The 19939-nt window shown below is 39.7% G+C and overlaps 1 protein-coding gene across 1 annotated transcript in view; it reads left to right on the forward strand.

Moving 5' to 3' along the window:
* Positions 1-19939, forward strand: part of PIGB (phosphatidylinositol glycan anchor biosynthesis class B) — a 369888-nt gene that overhangs the window by 176290 nt on the left and 173659 nt on the right. Inside the window, exon 6 of the mRNA XM_044078951.1 lies at positions 7495-7635. Coding sequence (XP_043934886.1) covers positions 7495-7635 — 141 coding nt within the window. The remainder of the gene's footprint in view (positions 1-7494; positions 7636-19939) is intronic.

Consider the following 19939-nt stretch of genomic DNA (forward strand, 5'->3'; position numbering starts at 1 on the left):
CAATGGAGTACCTCCACTTCTAAAACAGAGAGTGCTAAGCCCCATGGAAAGAATTCACAATGACTTCTCAACTCCTCCTCTCACCTCTGCCCAGCTGCTCATGCCCCTAGGAGGAAAACTTGCCTCCCATGCAAAAAACTGGGCCTCCATCACCATCGATTGATGGGTCCTCAACATAGTGTCCCAGGGGTACACATTTTATTTCCACAAGCTGCCAACCCTAAAAGGGTTCCCAAATCCTCCTCCAAACCAGTGAGCAGAGGCACAAAACCAATTTCATTCCCTGCTTTCCATGAGAGCAATTCAGCCTATTCCTGCAGAACAGATAGGCCAAGGTTTCTATTCCAGATTTTTCCTGGTACCCAGAATAGAGGGCACCTGGTGCCAATCTTAGATCTATCTATCTATTCTAAACACCTTCCTAGTGGTACCAGAATTCAAAATGCTCACCGTACAGTAGCTTCTCCCTATGCTGTCCAAAGATGCCTGGTTATCCACCCTAGACCTAAAGGAGGCCTGTCTGCATATCCCAGTCAGGGACTCTTGCAGGAAATATCTACGTTTCAGGGCAGGATCTGTGCATTATCAGTTCTCTGCACTTCCCTTTGGCTTATCCACTGTTCCCAGAGTTTTTACAAAATGCCTGGCTCCAGCCCTTGCTTTTTGCAGACAAAGAAATATTCAAATTTACCCATACTTGGATGACTGCCTGATTCAGGCAGACAGTCAGGAAAAGCTGTTACAGCACCTGATATTTGTAAAGGGCCTACTAACCTCACTGGAGTACACTATCAACGAAAAGAAATCCAAACTAGTCCCCAGTCAAAAAATTGTATTCCTGGGAGCAAGCCTGGACACAGCATCCCAGATGGCATTACTTACGCCAGAAAAACAAGCCTATCTGACAGGCTACTTCTCTCAACTGGCCACCAGAACCCAGTTATCTGCAGGGAAAATCCTGTAAGCTCTAGGGTTCATGACCTCCTGCATTCTACTAATTCCATATGCCGGACTGCATATGAGGAAACTTCAGTGGTACTTAAAAAGTCTTTGGTGTCAACATTCTTAGGACATGGAAACTATTATACCTATGATACCTTGTCTAAGGAAAGATTTTCTTTGGTGGGCAGCAGCATGCAACCACAACAAGGGACTTCCATTTTCACAACCCCACGCCTCCCAGACCCTAACCACAGATGCATCAGATTATGCCTGGGGTGCACACCTGGACGGCAGGTACATTTAGGGCCACTGGAGCCTAAATCAAATTCATCTGCACATCAACCAAAAAGAGATGCTAGCTGTTCAGCATGCTCTGACAGGTTTTAGATCCCTACTATCTCCAGGGCGTCTACTAATCAAAACCAATAAATAAGCAGGGGAAAACCCACTCTTACCCACTCTGCAGTCTAGCCATGACCCTTTGGAACACGGCCTCAGCCATGCATATTCACCTGCAAGCCCAGTTCCTGCCAGGCAACCAAAACTCTCTGGCAGACAACTTAAGCAGAAGTCTCCTAGACCCACACGAGTGGCATTTAAACCACAACACCTTCAGCCTTGTGACCCAGAAATGGGGTACCCCGAAGAGGTACCTCCCCTTACAACCACCAGCTCAGCAAATTCTGCACCAAGGATCCTCACAGCAAGGCCTGGAAAGTGGATGCCCTATCCTTTCACTGGGCAAACATCTCAAGCTATGCATTTCTCCCTCTACCTCTTCTTACAAGAGTATTGCTCAAAATAAGGGAGGAAAGACCAAGGGCAATCCTGATTGCCCCAAACTGGCCACGCCAACACTGGTACCCACTACTGCGCAGTCTGTCACTGTTTCCTCCATGGCACCTTCCTCAGATTCCAACTCTCCTGACTCAGCAGGAGGGAGAGTTCATGCATCCACAGTTTCAGACCCTGAACCTAGTAGCCTGGCTTATTCCTTGACTTCTCCTCCAGTGGCCAGCCTAAGCAAACAGTTCCTGGATGTCATACGTGAAGCCAGACATCCCAGTACTAGAAAAGCCTATGCGGACAAGTGGAAAAGGTATTGTTCCTGGATCCAGACTAAAGGAGCTGACCCAGCACAGCCTTCCTTACCTCTCATCCTGGATTACCTAGCAGACCTACTCCACAGGGGCCTTTCCTTCTGTTCTCACACCTTCTCATCAAGCAGTTCCTGAGAGGGACTAACAACTTAAGGCCACCAAGAAGAGCCTCTACCCCTGCTTGGGACCTTAACTTTGTGTTGGAAAAGCTCACGCTATCCCCTTTTAAGCCTGCAGCTTCAGCAGAGTTAAAATTCCTTTCTTGGAAAACAGCCTTGCTTCTGGCCATCACTTCAGCTAGAAGAGTGTCTGAGCTGCAAGCAGTTATGGCTGTGGAACCCTTCATCATTTTTCATCCTGACAGGCTCTCCCTCAGGACTAACCCAACTTTCATGCCTAAAGTGGTGTCCAGTGTGGCTCTCAACCAATCTATTCAGTTGCTCACCTTTTTCCCTAAACCTCAAAATAAAGGGGAAAGGATCCTTCACTCTTTAAATGCGCACAGACAGCTCAGATTCTACCTGGATAGGACTAAGCCCTTTAGGAAGTCTGACCAGTTGCGAGTCAGCTTTGCACCAGGGGCAGAGGTCAAGGCCATATCAAAACTAACTATTGCCAAATGGATAGCACACTTTATACATTTCTGTTACAAACACCATGGGAAACCACCCCCACAGGGGGTCAGAACACATTCCACTAGGGCAACTTCAACCTCTGCAGCCTTGGACATCCTGGAAGCTGCAACATGGAGTTCTGTTCATACCTTCACCAAGCATTATCACCTGCCTATTTTTTCCAAATCCAGAACAGGCTTTGCAACCACAGTCCTGTAAGACATGCTAGCCAGCCCCAACTCTTCTTGACTGCCTCCACCCATTCTTCAGCTTTGGGAATCAACCCAAGTGTGATGACTGCAACAGTGAAACATGAAGAACATAGTACAGTTGTGTATACTTACCATAAATGTAGATGTTCAAGTGTATTCACTGTTGCAGGCCTGGTTTCCCACCCTCCAGCCCCCTTCTCTCTCTCTCTCTCTCTCTATCTGTCTGTCTCTCTCTCTATCTGTTCTTCACTCATTACAGGGCTATTGGTATTTACTTTCTACTGGTGATGTTATTCCACCATAACTTAGCTCTCTATTTGGGGGCTCCTGACATTTGGGGCAAGAAAAACTGATGTGATGACGTCGGCTGCTTGTTTTTATAGCACTGACGACCTGACGTCAGTCCTGGAGCGACAGCAACCGACGCAGAAATACTAAGGCTCTGGTTTTCGGTCTGACTGAGGGCTACCCCTGGCAGGATAACCCAAGTGTGATGACTGCAACAGTGAATACATTCGAACATCTACATTTATGGTAAGTGTACACAATTGTACATTTTCTGCTTGTACTATGTATAAGCACCTTAACTGTGTTGTTCTAAAATGAGACTTGTCATAGTTTTGTAGTCTAGGGGTCATCTTACCTTTCCTAAAACCGCACTCAGTATACCAGATGGGCACATTCACAGTTTATATAGAGGATAGTGGTCCTCCCATTAATTTACATATTAAGTATTAAGCCTGTCCAGAGTTTCTTTGTAAGCAGTAGACCTGTCCATAATTTCTCTAAAAAGGTAGGTGGTATCTCTTAGGAGCAGCAGGATGGCCCACTTCATACCACCGCCTCTCAGTGGGGATTGAATGGGCTGACAGGGACCCCTGGGAGGGGATGAATGAATGGTAGCATTCTTTTCTAACCAGGGAATGCCAGACTGACATGTCCCTGGCACAAATAGGTCAGTCAGATCTTGGTAGTTGGGATTTGCCAGATGTTCTTCGTGTTTCACTGTTGCAGTCATTACATTTGGGTAATCCTGCTGACAGGTTGCCAGCAGGATTACCCAAATGTAATGGCTGCAACAGTGAATACACTCGAACATCTACATTTATGGTAAGTGTACACAACTGTACTTTGCTCAGGCATTGGATGAGCTGGAAGAGTTTGGAAGTGAATGATGAGAGTGAGCATTTATGTTGGCACTTCCATCCTGGAGGAAGGGGAAGAGGGAGAGGCAGGTGGTTGCTTCCATACATGCAGTGGCTTACACATTCACAGTGGGCATAAAATCGGGGGATGTGAGGTTGGTGTCCCGAGCTGTTGATGGTAGCTGTCCTGAGGATGGGGGGGGGGGCATGTGGGTTAGAGCACACACAATATGGTGAAAGTGTAAGCTGCCCCTGATGTGACAGGCACCACTTGCAGGGTTGGGGCCATGGAAAAGTTAAAAAAAAAACACACACCAATGGCTGTGTTTATGATGGCTCCACAATTGGTTCTCACCCAGGGGTGAAGAAGGACTGATCAAGAGAGAAGTTTATTTTTCAACAGGCAGGAAGGTGAAAAAAAATCAATAAAAGATTTGCTGTTGTTAGCAGTATATAATGTGCCACATACCCAATGCAGACAGTCATACCGTGTTTTTGATTTGAGAAGATGCGATGAATGAAGTACACCTGAAGGACTTACTTTAAGAAGCCCACCTCTGTCACTGTAATATTAACAATTATGTGCTCACAAGGGATGCCACTGTCTACCCATTGGGTTTTGCGGGACAACAGTGATATTTTTGTCATACCCCCGTTTTTTAATTTATTAATTTATTTTTGAGAAATTAAAGACTGTTTAGTCTTTGCAGTTTTTGGTTTGCTTCATTTTGTATCTTGCATGGTATAGTATTTTTTTGCTATTTTCAAATGTGTTGCAGTCTTAAGTCACACCCATGCTAAGACAGAACTGTAATTTAACATCATATCATTTACAGTAACTTTCTGCACATATTATTTAACTCCTTCCTTTCTAGAAGTTGTCAAGACAGCAGTGTTCCTGTGTAGCCTGTAAGAGTATACTATTCTTTATAGGAGACTTCCCTATACTTCTGAAGTGAGTATACTCTTCAGTAATGTCGAAGTATAATTTCTGAAGTCCTGGTACAGATGTATACTTAAAACTAAGGAAGAAAGCATGTATAACTCTGTGGCGCATGCGATAAGTACTGCGAGTGTGCAGTAGCAGATAGGTAGGAGTTCTAATCTCACATCATAGTGTCACAGGGTGCTGACTTGTTGGAACATGGGCTAAATTCTTGGCTAGGTTTGTAAGGGCCTCAGGGCCAATAGTCTAGTAACTTCCAATGATTTACAAGCCTATTTGATTTGCTAAGTATTCATAGTGAAATGGTAAGTATGAGATGGAATTAAGGAATGTTTACAAAGTTATGAAAATATGACATTTTCCACATGTACATTAGTAATGCAAAAATGGGGAGCAATGCTGTTATGTTGGGGGTGGTGTATGCAAGTTTTGCATATTAAAACAAAATGACATTAAAATATAATGGGTAATGTGAAGACATTCTGAGATATAAATGTTTTGTTCATTAAGCAGCTGTGAAAAATATTAATAGCAGTCATATCTGCATTAATGTTAAAAAAGCCGTGAGACCTACAGGTGAACACATGGTCCCATCTTATACAAAATATTATGGTGCACAATGTTGCCACTGATACTTGCCATCTAACATGCACAGCTTTGTAGACTGGTGTTGCTTTGAAATATTATTAAAATATTGTATGCATAATTTGCATATATTCTACAGTATCACAAAACAAAAGTATGCTATCCTGTCTTATTTATCATTGCAAAGAAGTAAGCAGTTTTCCCACTGCTTGTATCTGTTTTGCACGCTTAGAGAGGTAGAATCTTTGACCATAACAGCAGTAATTTGGGGAAAATTAAATACAGTTTTTTCTGTCATATTTCTTCAATATAAAATCAGTATTTACAGACATACCCTTGATAGTAGAACCAGCATGCAGCCCACTGTTTACCAAAGAGCTTTCATGTTTCACTTTTTTGGTAACTTGCATAATTCTTCAGATTTTGTAAACTTTATGAAGTGTTTTTAGTAGAGCATTTTGGAAAGACTCCAAGGAAACAAGTAGTTTTCTAGTTTAGAAGACCTGATGTAGAAAGAGAATTAGGTAACCTCCTGCTGCTCGGGACTGAATGAGTTAACAGATGGTGCAGTGAAAGAGCCGTTACCACATTGTTCCTACTTAACAATGGAAATGATGTTTAGAGTTCAACATAAATGGAAGTGTGGAAATGTGTATGCTTTATGAGTATAAAATTTATTTATTTTATTTGGGCTAGCCACCCGGTGGTGTAAACCTTGGCTATAGATTGTTGTCACTTTTGAAGGGAAACCCTGACCCCATGTGCAATAATGGGAGAAAGAGGTTGTGGATGGATGGATGGATTTTGAATTTGTTAGCCAGGTTAGAGTACGGATCCCGTTGGGCCTACTTCAGTCTAAACCTGGAGAAAACACAATTGACATGTGGTATTATATAGAGAGTGAATGACAAATTGCAATATATACAAGTATTATGTACAAAGTCAATATCACAGTTGGCTTGAGTGTATAAAGGCAGTAGGCAAATGACAATATGTACAGAGTCCCTAACAAAATGCAATGTATATGTGCCTTATGTACAGAATGGAAATCAGAACTGGCATGCTGAAAGAATCACAATCCAAACAGACTCAAAGCAAGGTATTCAGAGAGATGGGTATGAAGAGATTAAGTAATGTGACCAGAGAGATAGCAGTTACATTTTCCTAAAGACTTGAAATGTGTTTTTATTTTGTATTAGAAGATCATCAATGCTTTTATTTCTGATCAGAATAAGGAATGATTTTTAAGAAAAGAAGGGAGAGATTCCCAGTTTGGCACTAATGACTGCGAATGCATGGTCAGTGCAGTGAAGCCTAGTTTGGAGGAGATGATATGCAGTAATTAAGATTTGTAAGGTTATTTGTTGGTGTATAAATGAGTAGCTTGGAGGAAGGTGTCATTCTTGATAAGTATAAATAGCTGAGAGGCAAGCAGAAAGTCAACATATTGTTTCACATGTAGCCAGAAGCTTTTTAAATGGTTTTGCAGTGGTGTTCTTTTCTTGGGGAAAAAGTGATGAATCTGTAAATGGTATGTGAGATGGAGTGAATGATGGATGCATTTCTTTTAGAGACTGCAGCAATTAGAGGGAGACAATATTCCAGCTGAATCAGTAATATACCATTACATATGGCATTTCTACAGGGTCTATTAGCCCAGAATAGGAGAGAGTTAATTTTTTGTTTTCTTTCATTGTATTTCTAAATTGAAAATGGTCAGGATTTTTAAAAATCATTTTAAAATCCTTCAATGAATTTCAGATGATTGGAAGTAGGTTTCTTGTCTTTTCTTTTCTTTTAGTGGCTAGATGTTTCCAATTTATGCTGTATACGTATGTGCATACATTAGTGCATGTAAGATCAGTAGCCATTTAGCCATTCCCAGAGACTTGTGTTGACAAATTGTATGGGGTGTAAAGTATATAAATACTCTCTTTTTTTTCTGCACAGTTCCAAGTACTTGATGTGGATAGCACTGGCATTTATTATTCGACCAACTGCTGTTACTGTCTGGCTTCCTCTGTTGTTCCTTAATTTCTCCAAGGAGTCAGAGAAGATTAATTTTGTAATTCATCACTGTGTGCCTGTTGGGTAAGTGTTAATACCTAGAAAGTGTGTCAATAATCCATAGTAAGGTACTTATAACTTAATCGGGAAAATGGCTGTACACTCTAAAGACAGAAACATACCTATGGCAGTGCTGAGAACAGTGGTCCTACAATCTATCTACAATTTATAGACCACAGTATTATGTGAACTGATATCTGCAAATCCTGTTGCCCATACATTTGGGCAAGTTTCAACAGTAGTCATAAACTGGCCAAATAAAGTAGAACCCCAAATAATTTCCTGTGTAACTCTTCTGATAATTATATTACCGGTAATGGAAATATCATTAACTTAACTGCTATAGTCCTGTCTTTTAGCCAGTCACAAATCCAATTCATAGTGTATAATTTACCTAAGAAATGTACTGAGAACCAAAATAATTTATTGTACATCCATAAGGTATTATATTTAGAGCTTTAACCCTGCCCAAATAAGGCATGTCTTTAGGGATTCTGACATCTAGTATTAAAAACTGTCTTCTTATGTTTAATTTAATTGTTTTAATTGCATATATTTAACTGGATCAGTAAATTGATCTGGGGCAGTTTCTTTCAACTACAAGCAAAGCCACAAGGGCAAGAACAAATACATTTATATGTCATCTAACCAGCAGTGCATCTTACAGGAGATGAAAGAGAAGTGAAGTGCATGGGGAAAACCTTGGCTGTAATGTTTAGGTCTTATTAAAGTCAAAAACATCTGTAAATGGAACAAATACAAGAAATGCATGAAGGAATGAATAAATGTAAAAGGCAGGCCTTTTGTGTTGAAAACCATTAAGAATCAGTGTGGTTAAAAGAGCTGGTTCTCACTCTGTCTACACCTTGAATAAATGTGTTACTTGGTGTGATTTGATCTTTTAGTGTAATACAGCTGTTAACAGCATTTAGTATTTACACCCGGGTGCACTGAAGAATTTTGAGGGCTAAGTTTTTGAATGACATGTTTTCAAAACTGTATATTTACTGTCTTGAGAATATTTTCTGTAATATTTTCTGTAACACTGAGAGTGAGGGCAGTCATGCTAGATGACTTGTTATGGTTTGTTAAAAAAAGAAAAATCCCTGGTGCTTTGATGATCGATGATTTGCTGCTTGAGAATATCTTTTTTTTTTTACATTAGGACTCAGATTGCAGAAGCAGATGATGTCTGTGTGACTTATCTAAGCTGCTTATGTTTATCTCCCAACACAGAATTTTCCATAAGCTTAATACACATCCTGCCCTATGCTTGAATCTTTCTGCAGCCTTTGACGCTGATGCCAGAATGTGGGTGTTTTCTTTGCAAGGTTTTTTCATTATCCACTGCCTTAAATCTGGAGTGCTGACCCAGAGCTGATGGTGTCCCTGCATTTGATATCTACATACGCTCTGTTCTGCTCCTCCTTTAGTTTTCCTTTTCTTATGACTGCTGTTTGTTCTGTGTTACTGTGTGGCGATGCACAAGTGCAACACATTGATTCAGTAGGAGAACAGTTGCAGCGGGACAGCATGCAAATGGCTAAAAGGCCTGTATGATTTGCTAACAGGTAAGGGCTACATCAAAGCATTTCCCATTCACTATAAATGAGTATATGTATACGTCACCTGATGAGTAGTATGTCACCTGATAAGGAGTAGTACGTCACCTGATAAGGAGTAGTACGTCACCTGATGAGTAGTACGTCACCTGATGAGGAGTAGTATGTCACCTGATGAGGAGTAGTATGTCACCTGATGAGGAGTAGTATGTCACCTGATAAGGAGTAGTACGTCACCTGATAAGGAGTAGTACGTCACCTGATGCCTTCTCACGAGGAAGCCGCTTTGCTACTATTTTCTTCTTGCAGCATTTAGTAAAAACAATACATCCAAAAGTCAGAAGCAAGACGTTGTATGTTGCTAACCCCCAATCATTTTAAAATGTTATGTTCCTTCCCCAAAATCATAAACTGCAAAGGTAGAATGTTTCATCACAGCTAATATTAACATCAGTTTTAGTTGTCTGTTAAAACTTCTGAGAGGACTTGTGAAAGCCACGTAATAAATAGCAAAATGCGGTATGGTGTTGCTTCCCAGCAATCATTTTAAAATACTGCACTGTTGTGTGTTGCTTCCTCATCATAAAAAAATTGCAAAGCAAGTTCGCTTGTTTACTACTTCAGCCTCCAGTTGTGAAGCCTTACGATCTCTTCTTTTATCAGGAACAAAATGCTGTTGCTGCTTCTGAAAACCTCTGAATGAAGTTGAGACAAAGTAAAACTCATTTATTACAACCTTCAGACTACTACAGTGGGGCTGACAGATGCCTCTACTCATAAACACTAAACAAGTGACTTATTTCTGGATATATCTTATAATTAGCAGATATGCAACATAGGTTGTGCATTAACCTCACATAAAATTATGCAAGCCCTCTGCTCTTCCATGTTGTATCTCTACATGAATGTTATCCAAAAAACAAAGCTCTTTATCTTTTGTTTTCTTCCTCTGCTTGTGGTTCCTGATCAAGTCTTCTGCTTTCATAGTACAATCATCAGCTGAATCGAATGTAAGATATTTGGTGGGTTTTCTGTTTGTCACAGTGTCATAATACATTTCTGTCTACGAGAAGCAGAGGATTACGTATAGCCATCTCTGCTTTAGTCTAGCCCACCCTATTATATGCCAGAATCAACAATGTCTGTTTTCATGTGTCCCCTGCCAAAGATAATCAGACAACAGTTGCATGTCTTCTCAGTATTTGTTTAAAAGATAAATGCTGACAAACTTTTCTCTAGTCCCCCAAGATTCCTTCATTACACCCCCAACAAATGGGACCTGTCCTTGGGAACATTCTACGTATTTGGGAATGGCGTATAAAAGTAATTAAGTAGTCATTGCTAGCCAAAGAAGCTATACCTGCTTGAGATTGTTGTAGACCTATGGCATAGGATAAATGTACCATGTTCTTGAGATGACAGAGAAATCTATGGCATAGGATAAATGTACCATGTTCTTGAGATGACAGAGAAATCCCTAGGTTAATTTCCCAGTATCTTCTTAGTAACTGTGACTCTGAAGAATTGGGTCTTGAACAGAGCCTCATATATCCTACTAATTATTCCTGTAGAGTTAAGGTCCATTCCCATTGCTTCTATATAAATCTCAACCAACTCAGGTCTGTATTGTGATGCGACTGTATATGTTTTAGTTTTCTTAAAATGAACTATCAACTTGTATCTAAACTGGTCACTGTTAAGAAGGCCAAACTCATTCTTGACAGCATCACAGATTTTTACCATTCCATTGTTCAAAATTTTTTCCCAAAATTTTTAGGGAAACTGTTTTTCCAACTCAGGACGAAAAGCATTTATCATGAGGGCTCTGTCATGTCACAATTTCTAGGTAGGATTTAATTCCTCCTAGTCTGAAGCCTATTCTTGTACATCATTTTTCTTTCAGCTTCCACAATATGATTTGCTGTATGGGATTTGGTATATCTTTCCCAAGCCGTTTTTTGGAATATGCTGTGATATAGCTCTACTACACCACAGAATTAGCTAGAACAACATATTTCTAACCAACTTTGCAAAGTTGTAAAAGTGTTTTAAATAGAAGTTGCATTGTATAGTTTATGGTCTAGGACCGTTAAGCCATCCATATCTCTTGCAAGTACTAACATATTCCAAGAGACTCTATACTCTCTCCTGAACCCATGTAAAATCTGAGAGCCATTTAGTCATTTTTTTTTATAAAACTCCTCTGGTGGGAGAGTAGGAATGGGCTTTGAGATATGAAGTATATTAGGTAAAATGAACATCTGTATTGCTCAAACTCAAGGAGGAAATCTCAGCAGGAAGTCAGAAAATTGGAGAACACATTAGAGAGATGAGAGTAAGCTATTTTTTACAGTTTTCTCAAGATTTGTACCTAGGTACTATATGGAGGCATTTCTCTTTGAGTAAGGGAATTGTTGCTGTGTCAAGAGGTGGAAAGAAAATATGTTGTAGTCGCATTGATTATATATCCCAAGTGGGCACCACATTCAGTTATCAGATCAATCATACGAATCAGATGCTGTTGTGGATTGTATAAGTATACCAAAAGTTTGTCCACATACTGCAAGAGAGAGAGAGAGAGAGTACTTCAGATTACCAAACCTGCATCCTAGGTCTGCTAATGGCCTAAGCTTATAAACTAAGGGTTCTAGGTAAAGACAAACAAAGCTGAAGACAGAGGCCATCTGCGGCCTACATTTCCCTCCCTGTTTTAAAAGAGTTTGGATACATAGTTCCTGTTTTAACCATATCAGTAGAATCAATATGTACAACTTGTTGGATACATAGTTCCTATTTTAACCATATCAGTAGAATCAATATGTACAACTTGTATTAACTCCTTGAAGTTCTTTGGGAATCCAAAGGCTTCCAGAGTAAGGATGGAAGTCTCAGTCCACTCTGGCAAAAGCTTTCTGAGCACCAAAGCTGATTAATTGTAAAGGGGAGGGGGCTATAAGAATTTGTGTCCTCCATCTGAACAGGCATCTTTATTTTGTTGTCAGACATTTGCTTCCCTCATATGAAGCCCAACTGATTGAGATGAATAATGATAGACAGTTTGATAGACTATGGGTTAGGAACAACAAAAATATGTTATATCCATGTTCAATACAGTTATAGAGTGATCTGATGAAGGATGCTGTAAATCATTCCCTGGAATAGGGATTACTGAAATAAGTGCCTCTTTCCAACTTCCTGAGATAGTCTTTGCATGAGTATATTGTTCAACAAGAGAAGAAGTCTGTAATAAAATCATCACCTAATACTATAAATCTCTCCTTCTGTGAGGAATCAGACCCAGGGAAATTACCAGCCTTTACCTGGCATACTGTCTGCAATAAGTCTCTGGCTAGGCTTATAAATGAATCCAAAAGAAATGAGCCAGCACGTGTTGTTCGCTCAACCAAAAGACAACTTTATTGTTAAACGAGTTCATATAATGAAAAAAACAGTATATGAACCCATAATCAAACAGCAAACCGGTTTCGGCTATGTTATAGCCTTTATCAATGCTATAATTTGAAATCAAGTCAGAAAACCTAACCCCCCATGAGTACCAAATTTATAGTGCTCATTTAAAGGGGCATGTACCATTACAAAACATTAGGGAACATGAAAAAGTTTAGGGAAAAACCACATTTCTTCCCATATATATATATTTTTTACATAAATAAACCATACAAAATCTATATATTATCTTCAATTTCATTCAAATAGATATTAGAGTATTACATAAAACAACCTATCCCTATTGTATATTGTATATTTACAAATAAAGATACAAAAATTATTATATAAATATGTAACCTCAATGAAACATAGAATTTGTATGAAAATATTACATGTCCCTGTAAAATTAAAATAATCTCTTGACCAACCTGTTTCAATGATAATTTGAACAATGCCTATATACCATGATATAACTTATGGAAAACATCATAATGTATTGTAAATTGTACTAGTAAATGCAACCAATATTACAATATAACTGTCCCTAAATACTGACTGATAGGACTTATGATTATATAGGAAAAAACAGAAAAAGAAATGGTACATGACAAACACCCCCTCAATTGGCATAATGATATAATAGTTCATGAGATAATCCTATTCTAAAATATTTAATCCAGGTCTGACTAAACCACCCAATTTGATTATCCACATATTTTCCATTCGATTAAGTTTTTGGTGCCATCCAGCTTTAAAACCCCTATGAAGAGTTATCCTGTCTATAACAACAAACCTAAAAACTGCTGATGCATGTTCCAAAGTGTGTTTAAATAAGGCATTGGCAACACGTTTGTTCTTAATTGCACTTAAATGTTCCCCTATTCTAAATTTCACTGGTCTCTACGTCTGTCCGACATAAAATGCAGAACAGGTACAGGTTGCCAAATAGACAACCCAATCCGTACTGCAATTAGCAAAAACCCTTATTTCAAAAATTCTAGAGGTGTTTTTGCTAGAAAATTCTTTGGTTTGTTGCAAATGTTGGCAGGCTGTACAATGACCACAAGGATAGCAGCCCTTTAGTAATTCACCAGTTAAAGTTCTTTGCTGTGGGAGGCTTGGAATGTATCTTTTATAGTGTGTAAAATGTGAATTCATGTTTCTTCCCGTAGGAAAATTGACATTGTTCAGGCAACACCCTACTTAAAACCTCATGTGACAAGAGAATACCCCAATGTTGATTAATAAGATCTCTGAAGCGATTAGTATTAGTACCATAGGTTGTTACTAAACGTATGGGTTGATTATTATTTAGCCTCATAAATTCACTGTCATCTGATTTATAACACAACAAATCCTGACGTGTCAATCTATTAGTTTGTCCTACAGCATTAGTTAGAAGTTGAGACTCATAGCCCCGTTGTGAAAATCTGCAAGATAAATCTAGACTAGAATCCAAATAATCCTGATCCGATGAACAAATACGTCTAATTCTCATGAATTGAGATTTTGGAATATGGATGATGTGGCGAGGATGTGAACTCTTGGCATGTAATAAAGTATTGTATTTAGGGAATTTTCTATATATAGTAGTAGATAAAGTATTATCTGCAAGTTTGGAAACCTTAACATCCAAAAATACTATCTCTGAATGTTCGATGTTGACCGTGAACCGAATGCCAAAAGTGTTATTATTCAAATAATCCACAAACTGGGTTAAACATTCCTTATTCCCACGCCACACCATCCAGCAATCGTCTAGATATCTACGCCAGATGTCCAAATGTGGTAAAAATTTGTTGTGGTTACCATCATATATGTACTTAACCTCATAATACCCCATGAACAAATCTGCATAGATGGGTGCAAAAGAAGCACCCATCGCAGTTCCCTTAATCTGCCAATAGGCCTTTCCTTGATAATAGAAAATGTTCTTCCGCAGCACCAGTTCAGTTAGTTTAATCAAAAAGTTTATAAATGCCCTCGGGCAGATAGCCTAGTACCTACCTATGAACCTATAAATACACCCCTGGGATCACTTCATTGGCTCTGCTTGACAGAGGATCAGTTAATTAATCAATGGGGCTGCGAAAGCCAACACACTCTGGCTAGGCTTATAAATGCCCTCGGGCAGATAGCCTAGTACCTACCTATGAACCTATAAGTCTGCAGTTGCTTGGTCCATCAATTAAACCTGCTGCTGTCTAGATGGCTTACCCAGTCGGTAAAAATTACTTATTTTTTACATGCCTAGACTAATTTCAGTTCACCTTTATACAAATTATCACAAAACCCTTGAAAAACATGCAGCATCCTGTCTAGGGACCTAGCTATCTCATTTTTTGTTAGATCTGTAATATCAACCACTTGTCCTTCTGTACAGGATTTTAGCTTGGATGCCAGCATCAGTCATGCTGAGGGTAAAAAGGAGAAATAATTATGTTGCAATGCATTCAACAGCTTACTGGCCTGTATTTCAAAAATATTACTTGGCTGATATAATTGGTATGGTGTTCAAGAAAAGTTGGCTTTATTTGCAGATAATATTATTTTGTACCTGAATGAACCAGACAAGGGCATCTAAGTGCTGTGGAACATTCTGAGACAGTTCAGTTTTTTTTTTGTTGAGATATAAAATTAATGAAGATAAAAACAAAAGCTGTAACAGTAAACTATGTACACACACATGAATTTGTTCAGCATTACCCATATTTATAAGGGCATGATAACGTGAAATATTTAGGAGTATGGATTAAAAAGGATTCTGTTATGACAGCTGAGGCTATGTGGGAAGAGATTAAAACGATTATACAAAAACTGAGAAAGTGAAAGAACTTGCCTATGGATATGGATAGAAAGATGCACATAGTACAATGTTTTTAGCCTCTTTAGTTTTATACACAGGTCAGGCAAACCAGAGGGGAAGTTGTGGATAGTAATTAATAAACAGCTGAAGGGTTTTATCTGGGAGGAGAAGAGGGCAAGAGTCAAGTGGGACAAGTTGATCCTCTAAGTAGAAGAAGGAGGTTTAGGATTACCGGGTTTGAAGGGGTATTTTAGAGCTACACAGTTAAGGCTGTTATACATAACACAAGCAGAAGGGTACAATTCAAAGTGCAAAGGGATGATGATCAAGTGGGGGGGGGTAATTCAAGAAATAAGGAAATAATAGGATTCTGGGCACAGATCCTTAAGGAAGATGGCACTCCTACAGAATATTATTTTCATAAAGTAGCAGAAATTATACTAAGAACTAAACCAATACGAGAATGAAGAAAGAAGATTCTTCTGATAGGGATGACTACAATTATGGGTACTGAGAATATGCAAGAGGAGGTCAGTAATTTACTGCAGAAAACTGGCAAAGGAAGGTATTGCGAAGAAATAATTAGAGAGGAAAGGTAAAATAATGGGAAGAGGCCAAGAAGACGTTTGGATTGCAGGCTAGGGATTGCCTTCCCTGTTATGGGACCGATGGAATATAGACAAAGAAAAAGGGACAGGGGAATCCTGAATGAAAGACCTGTGTTGTTTCTAGTTTTTAATTCAATCTAGAACAGAAGCTGATGTTAAAAAAGGGATCATTAGTAAGCATATAAAATACTGCTTGATAACTATTACGAATCAATCAGAAGAGGTCAGACAAGCTTGGAAACAGATTAGATAAACAATTTACAAAGAAGTCATGGGAGGACATATGTATGGCTGCTAAATGTGCAACAAAATCCAGAAGATTTTGGATTTTTGGCTGGAAGTGTTTGCATAGATAGTTTTATACCTCAAGCAGACGCCAAAGAATTTCACCTCAAATGTATGGCAAATGTTGGATGTGTAATAGTAAAGAAATAGGTACTTGAGAGCATATGTTTGAAGACTGTAATAAGCTGGCAGACTTTAAAAATCCCCTACAGAGTAATGTATCAGGAATACTGGGTTAGAGTTGTAACTAAGATAATGATTTTTTTTGACCTGGGATACAGGATCTGAATTACCTAGACATAGTAAGGCCCTGTTAAGTTTAATTCTGGTGCTGCCAAAAAAGCATTTACTAGAAAATGGAATTTAAAGTCTAACCAACTATACTTGATATAGTGAATATTGTAACAGAGATAAAAGAGTAGGAAATGGCATCTTTAGAAAAGGGTAGGAGTAAATTACATAGAAAAAATGGAAATTGGGAAAATGTTTTGGTAGAGAAATGAGGTTTAAGAGAAGTCAGGATTGAACAATTTGTGTAATGTTGCTTTAATTATCTAGTATAGAACAATGTATGTGATGTATAATGTTTGTAAATGTGAACGTAATATGGGTTGATTACTTGTATATAAACGTAAATTTGTGTGTGTCACAAGTGCTAATTAAAGATGTTCAAAAGTATTATTACCTTTCTGGCTGGTGGCAAAAGATAGTTCTGTCTCCCAGAACACCTCTCTGTGTACGGGTCTATATTATAACACTGAAGAGGCATTTAAGTGAACACCTCTTTGTCGACACGTGAAGACCAAACGTACTAAAGAGCGAATGGTCAAAACAGCGAATTATTTTCCTGGGAAAGAATTTGCTTGCACACACACACACACACACACACACACTTACAAACATAACTATGTGGGGGTGCACTGCCCCCCCATACCCCCCTAACTAAATATACCCACTCTGAGATCGCACTACAGTGGAGAAAAGGGCAAAACTGCGTAGTTGGCCAGCTACATCTTTGCCCTGTAAAGTATTCATCGAATCACTTAAATGCTTTTCGATGAATACGTTTCGCTCATTTGGTGTTCGATATTACGTTTCGATGTTGTAATATAGACCCCTGTGTACGTATGTTGTGCTATCAAGGATCTATTCTTCTTATCTAACTTTTTCACTCCTACTTCCTGACCTTTCCTTTTCTCTCTTTCTCTTCATTCATCAGTCCCACAAAGTACTCTTTCCATCTGCTCAACACACACTCCTCGCTTGTGAGTACATTTCCCGCGTTAGCCTTTATCATCTGTTATGGTTGATATATTGTGCATGCAAGAGACCAGATGGAGATGGAAGGAGAGTAAGTCCAGGTGTATCGGAGGTGGGTTCAAATTGTTCTATCATGGTGTGGATGGGAGGAGTGATGATAAGCTACTATATAGAAGAAATCTGACATTTGTACAAGATAAATACATCAAAATCAGAAACACAGGAAGATATGCAACCAGAAGAAACAGAGACCGAAAACTGTGAGAATTATGACATGCAGAGAAAAACAGCTGAAACTGCACCTCATAATGAAGGTATTATGTGTTAAGAACTCAACCAGAGAGAGTATGAGATGACATTTATGTTATATAATCTGATAGGTTCTTCAGATATGGTGTATCACTGTAGAAGCCAGACTGAATGTAGAGTGTTTCAGAGTAAAACAGATGTTCTTCATGTTTCACTGTTGCAGTCATCACATTTGGGTTATCTGCCTGCAGGTAGTCCTCAGCCGGCCTGAATACTAGAGTCTTGGATTCCTGCGTCGGATGCTGTCTCTTCTTCCATGACGTCAGGTTGTCAGGGGTGTAAAACATGCAGCCGATGCCATTACATCAGTCTTTCTTGCTGCGCAGTGCCCGAGGCAGAAGCAGTTCTGAAGTGCTGTTTGTCCGACTCCTGAAATTTTCGTTTTGGAGTTTCAGAACCAAAGTCTTCAAAAAAACTAAGTACCCCGTTGGGGATCCTTTTTCTTGCTGTTAACTGATGTCAGTAAAAGTTAACAATTGTTATTACCTGTGGAAAGCAAATACCTCAGAAAGATTTTCATGCGTACTGCATTCCTTGCTTAGGCCCAGACCACGACGTCCCTCGCTGTCGGTTTTGTGCCTTGTTCAACTATTCGTCATCAGTCTATATTTGCAGCAAATTATTCTGGTACTCAGTATACCTATCCAGAAATGGCTTCGGTAAGCCATCCGACTACCAATATTCCGAAAAAACGTAAGGATAAGGACAGATAAAGGCTGCATAGGTCCAAAACTGCCGACGACGCTTCCGTTAAGCTCAGTGAGGCACTTTCGCAGCCCCTGATACCCACTGCTTCAGATTCGCAGGCCTCTACTGAGACCCATTCGGAGTCCAGTATGCCGCGAGATGCTTCTTTGACTATGAAACCTGTGGATGTCTCTACCTTGGATGGGTCTGGAGCCGCTGTGCAGGCACCGGCTTCTGAGGGTGTATTCAGGCCTACAGACTTGCATTTTAAACCAATGCCATCTTCTTCATCCAGGCCTAAAACTCGACCCACGCCTAGAAAACCAACGTCCAAACCACATGCTCAGGTCCATATGCCTAAAAAACAAACATTTAGAATGGCTGAAGACCTTATTACCTTAATTAGGGGAAGCCAGCCTTCCCCCTCTAAGAGACCTAGAACTGATTTTCCTTCTGATTCTTCTGATCAGGAATCTCATATTTCTGTTTCTTCTGAGTACCAGGATTTGCCCCTATCTACCTATGAGGATTCTGATGCAGAGTATTCCATTCCCTCTGCTTCCCCTCCAGAAGATTTTTCTTTTGGTGAAACCTTGCACACTCTTGGGGAGCATTTCCGCTGGGAAAGCCAGGATTACTCTGACTCCAAAAAAAGGCTTAGGGAAATGTTCTTCGTGTTTCAGTCATTACATCTGGGCAATCTGCTGGCAGGTTGCCCTCAGTCGGCCTGAATTCCAAAGTCTTGGGTCCTGATTCGGTTGCTGTCTTCTCTTCCATGACGTCAGGTCATTAGGGGTATAAAACTTGCAGCTGATGCCATTTACTTTAGTCTTTCTTGCCGCACGGTGCCCGAAGCAGAAGCATTTCGCAAGTGCCGGTCGGCCGACTACTGAAATATTTGAGTTTGAGTTTCAGAACCGAAGTCTTCACTAAAGCTAAGTACCCTGTTGGGGAAACATTTTTCTTGCTTTTTACCGATGTCAGAAAAAGTTAATAATTGCATTACTTGTGGAAAGCAAATACCTCATAAGGATTTCCATTTATACTGTATTCCTTGCCTTGTCTGATCATAACGTGCCTGGCTGTCGGTTTTGTGCTAGATTTAACCAACACACTATTAAGCGTTGGTATATTTTTGCATCAAAGTATTTTGGAAACAGATTTAACTACCCAGAAATGTCGTCGGATAGCAATCCGACTACCGGAGTACATAAAAAACGCAAAGAAAAGGACAGAGAAAGGCAGTCGAGATCCACAACTGACAACGAAGCTTCTCCTAAGCCAGTCGCCGGTTTGCTGGTACTCAGTGAGGCGCTTTCGCAGCCCCTGATACCCGCTACCTTCGAGTCGCAGGCCTCTAC

This window comes from Protopterus annectens, chromosome 7.part1, assembly GCF_019279795.1.
Source record: "Protopterus annectens isolate FY-2018-M chromosome 7.part1, PAN1.0, whole genome shotgun sequence".
NCBI classification, from domain to species: domain Eukaryota; kingdom Metazoa; phylum Chordata; order Ceratodontiformes; family Protopteridae; genus Protopterus; species Protopterus annectens.